The following is a 16,315-nucleotide window of genomic DNA, read 5'->3' as shown; positions in this document are numbered from 1 at the left end:
AAACTCACAGTTAAAAAATATAAGGGAAGAAGTAGTTGCCTTACCTAAACAACACTGAAAGTAAGGAAATAACATTCTATTCTAATCAGAGGTCAACCTTACCGACACATGAGGTAGCAGTAAAGTCGGTCTTATATCCAACGTTACAGTGACAACGGAAGGAACCAATAGTGTTGATGCATTGACCGTTGAGACAAAGATCTGGCATCACCTGACACTCGTTGATATCTGGTTTAGAAGAAAAGTATCCACACCCAATTAGAAAATGATCTACGCTTGCCATTGTTGTTCATGTAGGCGATTCCCAACATGCCTTTTAGCAAGTACACACTAGGCATTAACAGATACTTACCCCTCCCATCTGTAGTATAGCCAGGTCCAAGAGGACACATCCTTTTATACTGGACAGTTCCAGGCAGTGGGCAGAGCTCACACTGCGATCCCCAGCCTCGACCCGTATTGCAGCAACACTCGGACTTGGTCACGCTGTTGCGGTTTGTGGACGACTGTTGACACATTGTCTGCAAGACCTCCATGTAACAGAAGCCCTTGCGATTATCTGGAAGAAGTTGGAAGAAGTTGGAAGAGTTTTTATGGGTTTCAACTCAATTTAACTACTAACACTACTACTTTACAGCGCATTTACCCTCTGGCTTCCCAGTATGCCATCAATTTCTTACCGATACACTCCGTTCCAGTAGAGCTGGGCTCGAAGCCATCGTTACACTCGCAGCGGTAGCTTCCAACAGTGTTGACACAGCGTCCATTCTTACAAATTCCAGGCTTGGCTCTACACTCGTTCAAGTCTGCAAGTACACAGAAGAACATTGACAGAAATGTGAGTGACAGATGCTGTCCTATTGTCATATATTTGTTCCCCAATGCTCAAGAAAGTTCCTTAAATCTCTCAGAAACATGGTTTCTTACCCATACACCCTTCTCCATCAGGTCTTCTCTGCATACCAGGTGGGCAGATACACATGAATGTGCCAATGAGGTTTTTACATGTCATTCCCTTGGATTCACAGTCATCCAGGCCTTCGGAACACTCATCTTGGTCTAATGGGGAACAGCATTGACAAAATGGTAAATAACTAAACAATTTTCTTTAAAATTGTTTACAGTGGTAGCTCTACTTATTTAATTAATTGGTTGTAACTTGAATTTTTCGCTATGAAAGTATTTTGCATGTAATATCGTAGTTGGCTGGGATATGCTCCAGCACCCCCATGACCTTATTCTGCCAATTTCACATTTCAGGGGGAATATTTTTTTTAGAGGGGAGATGGACTTTGCATTTCACAAATTGAATTTATTTTGTATCTTGAAACAATTTCCGTAACCATAACCTGAATATTTTGTAAGTAGAGGTACTTACTACTACTGTCCTTTTTCAAAAATTTCTTACCTCTACACATACGATGGTCGTCTCGTAGCACATAACCGGCTGGGCACATGCATTCGTAGGAACCAAAGGTGTTTACACACCGGAAGGCGCACAGTAGAGGGTTCTTTGAGCACTCATTGATGTCTGCAAAATGGGTGGGATGATCAACCATAAGCAAAGGAGAAAGTACACTTTAACAATGCCTATTTGGAAAACTGACCTTCACACGTCATCATGGGTCCAGGTTCAAAACCCTCCTGGCAAGAACATTCAAAGCCTCCCACCACATTGGTGCAGGTTCCATTCCCACATGGGTTTCCAATGGAGCACTCATCCGTATCTGTTAAGGACATAATTTGGAAATCATTATTTGAACGACATTCCTACATTGCCCTTTTTCCAGTGTCGAAAATGCGGTTATTAAAGTTGGTGTTCAAAAGAAACGTAATGCATACTTTGAGGCGGGAGAGTATAAAATGTATTACCGTATTTTCACGACTATAAGGCGCACTTAAAAGTCTTACATTTTCTCCAAAATAGGCAGTGCGCCTTATAATACAGTGCGTCTTATATATGGAAAAAACAGAAAACCAAAAACGAAAAACCACCGCTGTCGGATATTAAAAAAACACAAACGCCTGAACTGAAACAATACTGTTAAATATGCAGATGCCATTTTAGTTTACAAAATCTTCCATCATATAGCTCCTCCCCCACTACAAAATTTTATACAAAAAAATCCAAAACATCAACAATGGCTGGCTCTAGAGGTGACTGTGAAGTAGTGAGTGCTTCATACCTGGAAGTTAATAGCAATTACCGTATTTTCACGACTATAAGGCGCACTTAAAAGTCTTACATTTTCTCCAAAATAGACAGTGCGCCTTATAATACAGTGCGCCTTATATATGGAAAAATGTCATTCATTGAGGGTGCGCCTTATAATGCGGTGCGCCTTATAGTCGTGAAAATACGGTATTATCTGATAAAGCTGATGTATTGTTTGTAATCTAATATTGTTCAATGAGCTCGAAGTGAACATTAAAAAAATATATCTGCCAAAAAATCGGGGCTTAATATTTTCTTAAATTGAAGTCGATAAGAATCACTTTTAAAAAAAATAAAAAATAACCTACCAACACAATTAACTCCAGTGTAGTCCAAGTTATATCCAAAGGGACATTCACATCGGAAAGAACCATCTGTATTGATGCAAATACCATTCTGGCAAATGCCTGGGTTATCCAGACACTCATTCATATCTACAGGAGAGGATTATATTTATTATATTTAAAAGTAATCCATCATATTGAGTCATTTCGGTTGGTGATAAATTACTCACCCTCACGGGCATTGTCAAGTCCAGGCAATGCTCCATGGCCGTAGGGACATAGAGTGTTGAAAGCAGCTGGAAAAAATATATTCAAAGGTTAGTTTTATTATTTTACAAATGTCATTATGCGCATATATTAATTCAGCTTTCTGCATATATTTCTTAATAATACTACATATAGGAAACAACATATTTCTATGACTAAATATGTCAAAAACTACAGTCACAGAACAGCACAAAAAAAATTATCAACTGTTCTCTACCTACCCTGTCCAGCATTTACGAATTATGGTGCTTTAGAAGGGCAGAAAGCATTATAAAAAAAACAATATGCATCCTGGCTTCTGTTTTTTGTTGTTATTTGTGTACTAAATGGTGAAAGATTTAAATCTCATACTTGTATAATCACAATAAAATCATTTAATTCCATTTAATTCAAACATTTGAACGTTGCCATAATGTTGCATTGGTACTGTGTGAAAGCATGTAATGTTTGTTGTTGTTACATACCTTCAGTCTCTCGGGGGCACAGCTCGCAAGGAAGCCCCCAGCCCTCCCCGGGCATCTTGCTGCAACAGCACTTGGCCTTGGTGGTGTTGAAAGCTTTCGGTACGGAACACTTTCCTACTTCGAATTTGGTGAAGCAGAAACTCTCTCGAGTGTCTGTTGTCAAAAAGGTAAAAAAATGAAAGGGTTTTAGAAATTTGCGTCGGAATACAGTGTTCCCTCGGTTATCGCAATTAATGCAGACCGGGACCACCCGCGATAAGTGAATTTCCGCAAAGTAGGGATGCCCCTTCAAAAATGCTTAATTTGAATTTAATTAAAAAAAAAAAAAAATTATTTATATTTTTTTTACCCCCCTGTATACAGTACACCATATAGAATACGTTTAGAGAGAGTGAAATTCATGTTATAATAAAAAAAACTGTAAAATATGTCGTCTCATTGTAATATTTGTATTTTTTTTCCCAAAAAAACGCAAAGCTCTGAATCCGCGGTGGCTGAACCGTGAAGTAGCGAGGGAACACTGTAATTGAAGCTATTGGAGCACAGAAATGAAATCATTTACTGTCCATAATATGCGTGGTGGTATTAAAAGAAGATTTAAATATTTTTAAAAAGTCCAATCCATGCCAACCCAGTCAAATTTAGAATGGATGTCTATCATTTTTAAAGGCCGGCATAGTGTTAAATTAGTATTTATCTAAATAATTCATCAAACCATTAATGAATGAATGTTTTCATCATTAACGACAATATCTTAACCACATGTTATAGGCCATTTTGTATATTATATAGATTCTAAAGACGGAAAAATATTTGTCAGGTCAAGTCCTACCTGTTAATTTAAAAATATTTATTTTAGGTTAGTCATGCCATTGCTGTCAGTTCAGATTGTTTTTAATACAAATTATAATGACTTTTTGAATTGAACCTCTGAATGTTTTCAACAATGTTCTATGTTTTACTGAGATGTCCTTCAATTATTTTTTTTGTCTAGAAACTCGCAGTGATCTCAAAATGATTCTTTAACGTGGAAAGATGGACACAAGTATATTCATGGTAAAACAAAACAAACAAACAAACAAAAGAAGCAAATTGGAAAAGTTGAAATCACACAAAATATGAACGCATCGTAACATGAACAGGAACAAAAAAAGTGGTGGTAGAGTTGTATATATATTTAAACATATTCCTTATATTAAACCAATTACAAATTAATCAGGAATAGGTTTTAAGAATAAAAGACAAGATTTAGTCTCACCATAGCATCGCCGCTTGTTATCAGAGAGCACAAAACCTGGCTGGCAAGTGCATTGGAAGCTACCAGGTGTGTTTGTACAGGTTCCAAACTGGCAAAGATTCGGTTCCACTTCACATTCGTTGATATCTGGATAAAACATAAAGTAAGACAAATGTGCTGCAAATGTTGAAGTCAAGATTATTTATATATCAAAGTCTGTATCTTACCAATACACTGGTCATTCTGCACTTCATAACCCGGAGGACAAATACATCTAAAGGAGCCGTCTAAATTCTGACAAGTTCCTGGGGAACATGTCCCAGGCAGACTGACACATTCGTTGATATCTATACGATTGGAAAGAACAGTGTTTAAAACATAAGAACTCAACAAAATGGTATTAAATACAATCAAACTTACCAACACAGTTTTTCCCATCAGGTGTATTTTCATAACCTTCATGGCAAAGACATTGGAAGGAACCTAACCCATTAATACACTGTCCATTTCTACAAACTTGACCCTGAAGGGCGGTGCACTCATCAATATCTGCAAGTAATAAACACTTCTGTTAACCTTTTATACATTTTTATATACGTAGAAACATATTTTGACAGAGTACTCCATACCCATGCAGTCATTGTTGTGCGTGAGTTCAAAACCAGGGAAGCAAAGGCAGTTGTAGGACCCTACTGTGTTTTTACAAGTACCATTTCCACATGGTTGTCTGTCACATTCGTCAATGTCTAAAAATCCAGGAAATATTGGTGTTAAAAACAACGAAATCTAAGGAAATGCTTATTAAATCTAATGTTGATTATTCTTATACTTACCCATGCACATGGTTTGATCTGCAGTTGCTTTGAAGCCGTTGTGGCAGAGACAACGATAACTACCTTGGGTGTCAATACACTCTCCATGGCTGCATACATTTGGAATTTCTTGGCATTCGTTGCGGTCTGACGGAATGAAGGACGTGAAGAGATGATTCGTGAATGTTGATGAAAGTCAAGAATTCCAAGAAAGCCACACACAAGAGGTAATCTAAGACCTACTTACTTTTTTTTATTTAATCCGGGCCACCCACAAAGTTTAGAAGTGATGTATGCTCAGAAGTATTCACACTTTTCAGCACTTTTAAAGAAATAATCGAGGCAAAAAGATCTACCCATATAGTATGTATTTAGTCTTACAACTTATGTTGATGTTCCAGAACCACGTACTATGTACAGTTCAACTTAATTTGTATATTTTTGCTCAGAACCGAGATAGAAAGGGAGGAAACTGAAGTAAAATCCCGTGGATTTACCACCAAATTGAGTCGAATTGAGGCATACAATTGTGGCACATATTTGAAGTGTCCGAAATCAATGTATCGCTTAATGAGTAGTTGTTACAGCTCGAGGTTAACACGCAAAATAAGTTGTGGTCGGCAGAGAGCCTCATTAAAGAGACAGATATGCATGTTTAACAAATTAATAAAGTATATACAAAGTATATATATATACATATAACATTGTTCATAGCTAAAGGCAACCAGCAGACTTGAAGAAACTTACTGTATTAAGCACATCTTCCACATATATAAGATTTCAAGGCAATATATATTCTATTCTAATATATCAAGCTGTGCCTAGTTTACTAATACCAAATATTCTATACTAGAATATATTATAGGACTATAAGTGTTAATATTTTAAATAGTTAGCCAGACCTGTAACCTATACTCAGATGCGACGTATATATGGTTTACCCCTTTTTTATTGGGCATTTTTGGTCAGATTTGACTTATACTCAATATTTTGCGACTTACACTTTAAAAAACAAAAACTTCTTATTAAATGCATTCTAAGAAAGCATGTACTTACCCACACAGGCTCCACTAGGCGATAGTTTGAACCCTGCCGAGCATTCGCAGCGATAACTGCCGGGTATGTTGATACATTTGGCGTTCCGTTGGCAGAGGTTGTCTCCGCTGTTGCATTCGTCAATATCTTTGTAAGATAGAAACAAAAGAAAAATCATTTTCTAACAACAAGCAGTATTGGTTTTTTGAAAATTTGCTGCCTGTTATTTTACAGAGGGTTACTACCTTCGCAAATGAGCAGTATGTTGTTATAGCTAAAGCCCATTGGACATTCACAACGGAAGCTCCCAATCTGGTTAATGCACACGCCATTGGCACAGATGCCGGGAATCTCCCTGCACTCATCAATATCTGCAAACAAGAGCAAAAAATATATACAGTGCGTACATATTCCTTTTCTCTTAACACGAGCAAAAGGGTGTCAAATATGATACAAAGATTTTTGCTATCAAGTCCTTTTTATGGTTAGCGAATTTAATTGGCTTTTTGTATGTTGTCATTTGGGGTAACTGAATTTGTATATTTTAGATAGATCTTTTAGAAGTTATAATAAAGAGTAATATTGGATATGGGGTAAAATTATTCCCAGTACAGTGGTACCTCAAGATACGAGCTTATTGCACGGCAATGCGCTCGTAACATAACATAAACAAATTTAAATGAAGTTGGATTACGATGCAGCCACACTCAAAAATAAATTTAATCTAATCTTACACTAAACTATCTAATTTTGTTTAAATTTTTGATACCTTTCTGGCTCTATTGGCCCCGCCTCCACTCTGACTTTCAGATTTAACCTATCAAGGGTTATTTGCTTTTGTCTCCCCTTCAAAATAATCCCAAAATGATGCACACAAATGTCCTCACAATAGGATAACGCATGACCACTTGCCAACGAAAAGTAGTATATACTCCTCTCGTACTTGCGATTGCTCCGCCATTCACACTGTCTAACTGGTGAAAAAAAACACTGAAAAAAATGCAATGCTCCGCCCAGTGCTCATAAAGACATTAAACAAGGGAGTTGCGCCCAGAAAAACAGTGGCCATGATGTTCTTATGAGAAGCTTCTCACATCCGTTGTATGCTCGTATCTCAAAAGTTGCCTCGTATCTCAAGACAAATATTTGCCCGAAATTTTTACCCGTATCTCAAATTGCTCGTATGTCAAAGTACCACTGTACATATTTTCAGGATATAATCTGCCATTGTAAAAGAGATTTGAATGAAGAAAAAAAAATAGTATTAATTTGTTATGAAAGACGTACAACTTGCATTATGTACTTACCAATTGGCTTCCCAGTGTGGATATCGATGATAAATCCAGGAGCCTGGTTACCACAAAGTAACTGATACTGAGCTGAAAAAAAAACAATAATTAGTCAAACTTAACAAAGAAAACAAAACACAACTGCATTTGAGTACGAAGTACTCGTTAACTGTGTAAAACTCACAAGTTGCAGGAGTTGGGCAAGCCTCACATGGCTTATTCCATGCCTTGCCGACATTGTAAGCACAGCAACACATCTTTTTGGTCATGTTGAACGACAACTCGTTCTCGCAGGTATCATTGAAGTTGCGGTAACATACACTTTTCCTCATGTCTGAATTTCACCCACAGAAACAAATCAGTGACGGGATTTCAGCAAAAAAAAACAACAACCGGTCCAGGATGTGTCGCCTTACCCATGCAGTTGTTTCCTCCATTGACTTGCATGTACTCCGGTGGACAAACACATGTGTAGTTGCCCAAGGTGTTGTAACAGGTACCGGGTCCACAGATTCCAATGTGGGTGGTGCATTCGTCAATGTCTATTTGTTTAGAAAGTGTATTAATAGTATAGGTAGAAGTATAAATCAGGTTGGAGTGGGTTGTGAATTATCTTACCTTCACAAATTCGTGTTTCCTCGTTGAGGTAATAACCTGCCGGGCATTCACATTGGAAGCTACCAAAAGTGTTGACACAATTTCCACCTTGGCAGAGGCCTGGAAGCTCCTGGCATTCGTCAATATCTGGAGTATAAATTAGGTTTTGTACTATAGTTTTAAATTGATCTTAAAAAATGAAAAGTTTGATGGTTTACCTTCTAGGATGACAGTAATGGGGTTGGGTCTGAAACCTTCTCCTCCAGGACAGAGGGTTCGATATTCAGCTGTAGAAAAAAATATATTTTTAAATCTCTATTAGTGGGAATTAGAATTTGTATTTTCTTAATGACATTTTGTCTTCAATCTATTTTGTTCTTATGTTTGAGGGAGTTTAGATATTTAAAAATGTCCTATTTAAGATTAAATTTTTAGTTCAGGAGGTTGTGTATACTTGAATTGGGGGCGGGGCAAAGTTCACAAGGGTTGCCCCAGGCTCCTCCCAGTGAACAACAACAGGAAGCTCTGGTCACGCCCACTCCAATTTCAGCACTACAAGAGATTCCGCCATCTCCACGTGGTAGGATATCCAGAAAACAGTTGCCCACACGAATATCTGAAATGAAGAAAAATATGGAAACTTTTTAAAAGTAAATTCAAATTACTAATACTTAGTGCTTAGCGTAAATTAAAAGCACACAAGTGTCAGTACATGCTTATTATGCTAATCCTTAGTATAGATTGAAAATAACAGCATACCTAAATACAAGTGCAAAAAAAAATGAGATTTGAAAACTTCATTCAAAATATGGGAAGGAAAAAATACTACAATTTATACTACAATTTATACTACAATATACTACAATTTATACTACAATATACTACAATTTATACTACAATATACTACAATTTATACTACAATTTATACTACAATTTATACTACAATTTATACTACAATTTATACTACAATTTATACTACAATTTATACTACAATTTATACTACAATTCATACTACAATATACTACAATTTATACTACAATATACTACAATTTATACTACAATATACTACAATTTATATTACAATATACTACAATATACTACAATATACTACAATATACTACAATTTATACTACAATTTATACTACAATATACTACAATATACTACAATATACCGCAATATACTACAATATACTACATACTACAGTATACTACAATATACTACAATATATTACAATATGTTACAATATATTACAATATATTACAATATACTACAATATATTACAATATACTACAATAAACTAGAATATATACTATAATTTATACTATAATATATACTATAATTTATACTACAATATATACTATAATTTATACTACAATATATACTATAATTTATACTACAATATATACTATAATTTATACTACAATATATACTATAATTTATACTACAATATACTACAATATACTACAATACAACAATATTACAATTTCTTCAAATGGTAAATTGGTAAATCTGAGCTTTTCATTATTTAAAAGCATCAAAATGACTGCAAAAAATGAATTAAAAATTTGGAAATAGCATTTTACAGTATTTAAACTACTCTACCAACACTATTTTAAACTTTTACCCACCTACACAACCCACGCCAGTAGGGTTGAGCTCAAAATCGGCTGGGCAGTTACACAGGTAACTTCCTGGTGTGTTCACACACAGCCCGTTGATGCAGTTCACTGGGTCGGCACACTCGTTCATATCTGAAATGGTGCAAAAAACTTCATTTATTCACGGCATATCATCATGGAAAGCCAGTTTTAATATAGAAAAACACTTTAAAAACACCAGTTTCATTTATTCAACACAGGACAGCACATATTAATGAACATATTTATATTAATGTTAATGAACACATATCTAAACATGTAAGATTGTGGTGGAAGGTTAATTTCCATCTTTAAAATGATTGGCCAAGAGTTTTAGAGATGTATTTTAATTAGTTATTAATTAGTTATTATTATTATTGAGTTCCAGGTATGAAGGTGCTTTGGCTGAATGCATTAATTTTGAAGGGAACTACACATTCACCTCTAGAGCCAGCCCTTGTTGATTTGTTGGATTTTTTTGGATAAAATCTTGAAGTTGAGGAGGAGCTTTGTCTTAGTATGAAGGTGCTGAATGCACTATTTTTGAAGGGAACTACACATTCACCTCTAGAGCCAGCCCTTGTTGATATGTTGGAATTTTTTTGTACAAAATCTTGTAGTAGAGGAGGAGCTTTGTCTTGGAAGATTTTGTAAACTAAAGTAGCATCTGCATACTTAGTAGTATTGTTCCAATTCAGCCATTTTTGTTTTAAAAAAAATATCTGACAGTGATGGTGCGTTTTTTGGCTTTTTGTCAAAGTATGTTATATTGTGTGTTAATATACACCCGATACTAACCTGTACAGTTTCCTCCGCTCCGATCAAGCTCGTAACCGTCATCACACACACAGCGGAACATCCCCGGAAGGTTCTGACATGTTCCAAACACGCAAATGTTTTGGAAATTACACTCATCGATATCTGTGGTAAAACAAAGAGATTTTAATCATCTATTTGAGGGAAAAGAAAAAAGCAAATACTGTATTTTCACGACTATAAGGCGCATAGAAAAGTCTTAAATTTTCTGTAAAATAGACTGTGCGCCTTATAATCCAGTGCGGTTTATATATGTACCAATACTAAAATTGTTATAACGATTGAATAAAATAAATCAGTCAATAGGGTATATCGACTCTACTACTTTCCCGTAGAAAAAGTACTATGCAGTGACTGCTGGGATATGTAGTACTTTTGTCAATACACCCAATGGATTGTGGCCTGTATACATCGATATCAAAACAGCTTGATAAAGTATGGAAAGCAGTTTTGGAAAAGTTACGCTAGCTACTAGCTAGCTACTATTTGCGAATGGATTTTGGCCACCTGGACAAATGTATTCAACTCAGTGTTTTTGATGGACAATTGTTCAATTCGGACACAGAAAATTAAGACTTGATGGATTTGTGGGTGATGATGATGTGTGTACTTTGTAAAATGGTAAAATAAAGTACAACCGAACTCAGTTTTGCTTCCATTGCCTTTTTAAAAACGTATTTTTAGCATGTGGGTATAGCGTGTATGTTTTATATTGCCATGCCAGGCTGCCTCTATAAAAACCATGCGTCCTTTGTGTGTGTAAAATACAGAAATAGCATTCGTTATTGACACTGCGGCTAAAAATACCATGCGCAGTATCGTCGTGAAAATACGGTACTTATATGAGAAAGTTTTAAGTGTACCTTGACAGGCTTTGCTGTCCTCTGTTGGTGTGAAACCCATCTCACACTCGCAACGGTAGCCTCCTGGTGCGTTCAGGCACTGTCCGTTTTCACACAAGTTCACGTTGTCGGCACACTCGTCCATGTCTGGCATAAAACAGAATTGATCAGATGTTACGGTTTTGCTTCTTAGAGTTTCGAGAGGTCAACAAAAAAGTTAAGAAGCCGCTTTAAGAAACAAAAAAGTCGTACCAGAGCAGGAAAAGCCGTCTCCATTGAAACCATCCTTACACGTACACCTGTAAGAGCCTGGTGTGTTGACACAGTCTGCATTCAGGTTGCAGTTGTGGTCCTCAGCCGCACACTCGTCCATATCTATGCACAGTTTACCAGTCAATTTCGCAGTAAATATTTGTCTAGGCAGTTTTTCAAGAAGGTGATATATACGTTATGGGAATAAATATTGGAATATTTACCGATACACTTGATGCCGTCGCCCAGCCAGCCGTCACGACAGCGACACTTAAAGCTTCCGGGAACATTGATACATGCGGCATGCATGTCGCAGTTATTAGCACCGATCTCACACTCGTCAATATCTGGAAATATATTGAAGAAACGTGTATTTATTAAGAAGTTAACTCAGGTATTCTGTACATTGATATTGATAGGCATAAAGATGTAACTGTGACAACTGCAAAAATGACTTTTTTTAATAACTTTTTAAGTCATTCAATGGTTGAGAATATTAATCTTAACTGAAAAAAGCTGGCAATTTTTTTTTACAAAATTTTATAACAATGTAGTAAAATTCTTTGCATTATGACAAAATAATAATAATAATGCACAATAACCTTTGCCGTTGGAAATGATACTACAGGGTGTCTCAAAAAAATGTACTCACTTTTAGAATAAAATGTACTCACAATTAGAATATCTGGTCATTCTAAAAGTTTATTCTAAAAGTGAGTACATTTTTTTGAGACACCCTGTATATGTTGTTTCTTTTTTAAGAAACATAATGCAGTAACATTAATTTTACTTTGTATTTTTTTTTTCATAATCGTTCCATCTAAGAGTAAATTCCAACTAAAATATAATTTTTGAATAAGTACACTTTCCATTGGGAAGGCCCATACGGTAACTCTATGTTAATTTCACATAATAACCTATATTTACACAACACTAACAATTTTAATGATCCATTATTGCGAAATCAGAAGCAGTTAAACTTAAAATTTAAACAAAGTTTTCATCCTAAACATTGGAAAGTGCTACACAGCCATAACAGCCAAGACAAACAGACTCAATGACTGTTTCTTACCTAAGAACCGTCACCATACTCAACTAATTTACAATTAACTTACCATATTTTCACGGCTATAAGGCGCACCCTCAATGAATGACATTTTTTCCATATATAAGGCGCGCTGGATTATAAGGCGCACTGTCTATTTTGGAGAAAATGTAAGACTTTTAAGTGCGCCTTATAGTCGTGAAAATACGGTAATCAAGAATTATTGCTAGCCACTTTAGTCACTTTGTACCAGTTACCCATATTGACTACTACTTATACTAATTTATTATGTTGACCACTTATTAATCTACTACTATTTATTGATCATTTTTGTATTTGTTTGTTGTTGTTATTTGTGCACTACCCAGCTTGAAATCTCATTCTACTTGTATAATGACGATAAAAGCATTCAATTCAATTTCAACGAATAAATGCTTGTAATTGCTCATTATTTTAAATGGCGACATTTCAAATAAAAAATTTCATAGGTTAGATGAATTTGAGAACCCATTAATTATTGCTTATATATATATATATATATATATATATATATATATATATATATATATATATATATATATATATATATATATATATATATATATATATATATATATATATATATATATATATATATATATATATGTACATGTACATGTATATATATGTATATATATATATGTATATGTATATATATGTATATATATATATATGTATATGTATATATATGTATATGTATATATGTATATGTATATATATGTATATGTATATATATGTATATGTATGTATATATATGTATATGTATATATATATGTATATATATATATATGTATATATATATATGTGGGTGTGTATTGGTACCTGTACATCCAGTGGACCCTTTTTTGACAAAATATCCAAGCTGACAGTGACAGATGAAGGAACCCTTAGTGTTCTCACAGTCGCCATGGAGACAGATGTTTGGGTTTAAATCACACTCGTTCACATCTGCGAGTGTAAAAATAGACAATGGAAAACATGAGTGATTTTTGGCATGGATGATCATATTGAATGATATAAAACATCTTTTATTTCTCACCGATGCAAGTTCGCATGTCCATTGAAGCCATAAAACCGTCATAGCACAGGCAGCGGTATTCTCCGGGAATGTTTGTACATTGGCCTCCGTCGCAGATGTCTGGCGTCTCTTCGCATTCGTCGATGTCTTAAGCCAAGGGAGATGGTTTCAAACAAGGGTGTCAGACTCGGGTTAGTTCGCAGGCCGCTTTAATGTCAACTTGATTTCATGTGGGCCGGACTATTTTCGATATAACTTTTAGATTTTTTTTTTTTTATAAATGGATAAAATGAACTGGATTAAAGGCCCTCAATATTCAGTTTTTTATAGATCTAAAACAATGTTTATTTTAGATTTTTTTTAATATATTTTTAGATTTTACAAAATGATTTTTGAACTAAAAACAGAAAAAAATGATTAAAAAATGACAACTATTGATTTAAAAGGGGGAATAATCAGGAAATGTAATAAACATATATACTCTTCATTTTAATTTGATCCTTAAACACGGACGTTTGGTCGCCCGGACGTTTGGTCGTCTGGACGTTTGGTCGCCCGGACGTTTGGTCGCCCGGACGTTTGGTCTTTTCTTCATTTTAATTTACTAGTAATACTAATAACTTAGATATACTTTTTATAAATGGATTAAATGAACTGGATTAAAACCCTGAATATTCAGTTTTTTTATAGATATAAAACAGTTTATTTTAAATTTTTATCTATATTTTTAGATTTTACAAAATGATTTTCGACCTAAAAACACTAAAAAAATTGATCAAAAAATGACAATTATTGATTTAAAAGGGGGAAAATCAATAAATGTAATATACATCTATACTCTTCATTTTAATTTGATCCTAAAACATAAAGTCGGCACTCATGATTTACTTTCTCGGGCCTCACAAAATGAGTTGGCGGGCCAGATTTGGCCCCCGGGCCGCCACTTTGACACCTATGGATAAAATCGTAAAAAGAACAAAGAGCTTGGTGAAGGTCTATTGGTATACCTGAACATGTCCTCAGGTCGGGCATGAGAGCATAGCCTTCACTACAGCTGCATTCGTAGCTGCCCTCGGAGTTGGTGCAGTGGGTTTCGCAGCCTCCATTCATGATGGTGCACTCGTCAATGTCTGAAAAAAAAGGTGTAATATACAGTATGATGAAATGATACTTACAGATTTTTAGATAAAGTTGAGGAATAGGGTGAACTCACCAACACAACCCTGTCTGTCAGGTGTGGCCTGGTAGCCAGTGTCACAAGAACACTGATAGGTTCCCGCCATGTTGACACATTGGCCGTTTTTGCACAAGTTGTCACTCAGCTGGCACTCATTCACATCTAACGAAGCAAAAAATATATATTTATAGTGTCATCCATATTCGAAATAATGACCTATCATATTTTCTCGCATATAAGCCTCATCTGTGTACTCTTAAAATTGCCTTAAATAATAATTTTTAGATATTACGAAATGATTTTTGAACTAAAAACAGAAAAGATGGGATTAAAAAATGCAATTATTGATTTAAAAGGTGGGGGAAAATCAGGAAATGTAATATACATCTATAATCTTCATTTTAATTTGATCCTAAAACATACATACATATAATATTTAGATATTTTTTTTTATAAATGGATTAAATGAACTGGATAAAAGGGCCTGAGTATTCTGTTTTTTATAGATTTAAAACAATGTTTATTTAATTTTTTGTTATATATTTTTAGATTTCACAAAATTATTTTTGAACTAAAAACAGAAAAAAAATGATTAAAAAATGACAATGATTTAAAAGGGAGAAAATCAGGAAATGTCATATACATATATTTTTAGATTTTACAAAATGATTTTTGAAATAAAACAGAGAAAAATTTATTAAAAAAATCAAATTATTGATTTAAAAGGGTAAAATCAGGAAATTTAATATACATCTATACTCTTCATTTGAATTGGATCCTAAAACACAAAGTCAGCACTCATGATTGACTTTCTCGGACCACACAAAATGATGCGACGGGCCAGATTTGGCCCGCGGGCCGCCACTTGGACACCAGTTCTCTAAACAGTAAATCCACCAGTGTAATTTTCTACCTCACCTTCACAAGCAGATCCATCGGCGCTGAGTGAATGTCCGGGTGGACATTCACACTCGTAACTGCCTTCATTGTTGAGACAAGTCCCACCACGACACAAAAGGGGGTTTCGCTCACATTCGTCGATGTCTACCGACCGTCGGTTAGACGAGAAAACAAAAAAGGTCAATGAAAAGGAAGACAACAGAGTCGAGAAACCAAGTTACTCACCCATGCAGTTCTTCATCATCATGAAACCACTCTCATAGCCTTCAAAGCATTCACATTCAAAACTGCCAGGTGTGTTGACGCATGTTCCGTGACCGCACAAGTCCGGGGAAATACGACATTCGTCAATGTCTAAAGCACAAATGGAGGATTAATAAAGAGGCTG

At 35.1% G+C, this 16,315-nt stretch overlaps 2 protein-coding genes across 2 annotated transcripts in view; one reads left to right on the top strand and one right to left on the bottom strand.

The window, feature by feature from the left end:
• lsm7 (LSM7 homolog, U6 small nuclear RNA and mRNA degradation associated) overlaps window positions 1-16,315 on the top strand; it is a 233,169-nt gene that overhangs the window by 133,457 nt on the left and 83,397 nt on the right. The gene's annotated exons all lie outside the window — the stretch shown is intronic.
• LOC144196976 (fibrillin-2-like) overlaps window positions 1-16,315 on the bottom strand; it is a 63,588-nt gene that overhangs the window by 4,251 nt on the left and 43,022 nt on the right. The window contains exons 26-58 of the mRNA XM_077717493.1: window positions 16,153-16,281; window positions 15,946-16,071; window positions 15,064-15,189; window positions 14,858-14,980; window positions 13,872-13,997; window positions 13,655-13,780; window positions 11,973-12,095; window positions 11,749-11,871; window positions 11,518-11,643; window positions 10,637-10,759; window positions 9,830-9,952; window positions 8,655-8,816; window positions 8,419-8,487; window positions 8,222-8,347; window positions 8,020-8,145; window positions 7,788-7,937; window positions 7,622-7,693; window positions 6,560-6,685; window positions 6,336-6,461; window positions 5,301-5,426; window positions 5,097-5,213; window positions 4,888-5,016; window positions 4,695-4,814; window positions 4,489-4,614; window positions 3,231-3,383; window positions 2,730-2,795; window positions 2,524-2,649; window positions 1,608-1,727; window positions 1,409-1,531; window positions 928-1,059; window positions 681-806; window positions 353-559; window positions 103-228 (exon numbers count right to left, since the gene is read on the bottom strand). Coding sequence (XP_077573619.1) covers window positions 103-228; window positions 353-559; window positions 681-806; window positions 928-1,059; window positions 1,409-1,531; window positions 1,608-1,727; window positions 2,524-2,649; window positions 2,730-2,795; window positions 3,231-3,383; window positions 4,489-4,614; window positions 4,695-4,814; window positions 4,888-5,016; window positions 5,097-5,213; window positions 5,301-5,426; window positions 6,336-6,461; window positions 6,560-6,685; window positions 7,622-7,693; window positions 7,788-7,937; window positions 8,020-8,145; window positions 8,222-8,347; window positions 8,419-8,487; window positions 8,655-8,816; window positions 9,830-9,952; window positions 10,637-10,759; window positions 11,518-11,643; window positions 11,749-11,871; window positions 11,973-12,095; window positions 13,655-13,780; window positions 13,872-13,997; window positions 14,858-14,980; window positions 15,064-15,189; window positions 15,946-16,071; window positions 16,153-16,281 — 4,128 coding nt within the window. The remainder of the gene's footprint in view (window positions 1-102; window positions 229-352; window positions 560-680; window positions 807-927; window positions 1,060-1,408; window positions 1,532-1,607; window positions 1,728-2,523; window positions 2,650-2,729; window positions 2,796-3,230; window positions 3,384-4,488; window positions 4,615-4,694; window positions 4,815-4,887; window positions 5,017-5,096; window positions 5,214-5,300; window positions 5,427-6,335; window positions 6,462-6,559; window positions 6,686-7,621; window positions 7,694-7,787; window positions 7,938-8,019; window positions 8,146-8,221; window positions 8,348-8,418; window positions 8,488-8,654; window positions 8,817-9,829; window positions 9,953-10,636; window positions 10,760-11,517; window positions 11,644-11,748; window positions 11,872-11,972; window positions 12,096-13,654; window positions 13,781-13,871; window positions 13,998-14,857; window positions 14,981-15,063; window positions 15,190-15,945; window positions 16,072-16,152; window positions 16,282-16,315) is intronic.

The sequence above is a fragment of the Stigmatopora nigra genome, chromosome 5 (genome assembly GCF_051989575.1).
Source record: "Stigmatopora nigra isolate UIUO_SnigA chromosome 5, RoL_Snig_1.1, whole genome shotgun sequence".
NCBI classification, from domain to species: Eukaryota; Metazoa; Chordata; class Actinopteri; order Syngnathiformes; family Syngnathidae; genus Stigmatopora; species Stigmatopora nigra.
Note: the sequence above shows the minus strand (reverse complement) of the source record. Positions and strands in the feature narration are given on the sequence as shown.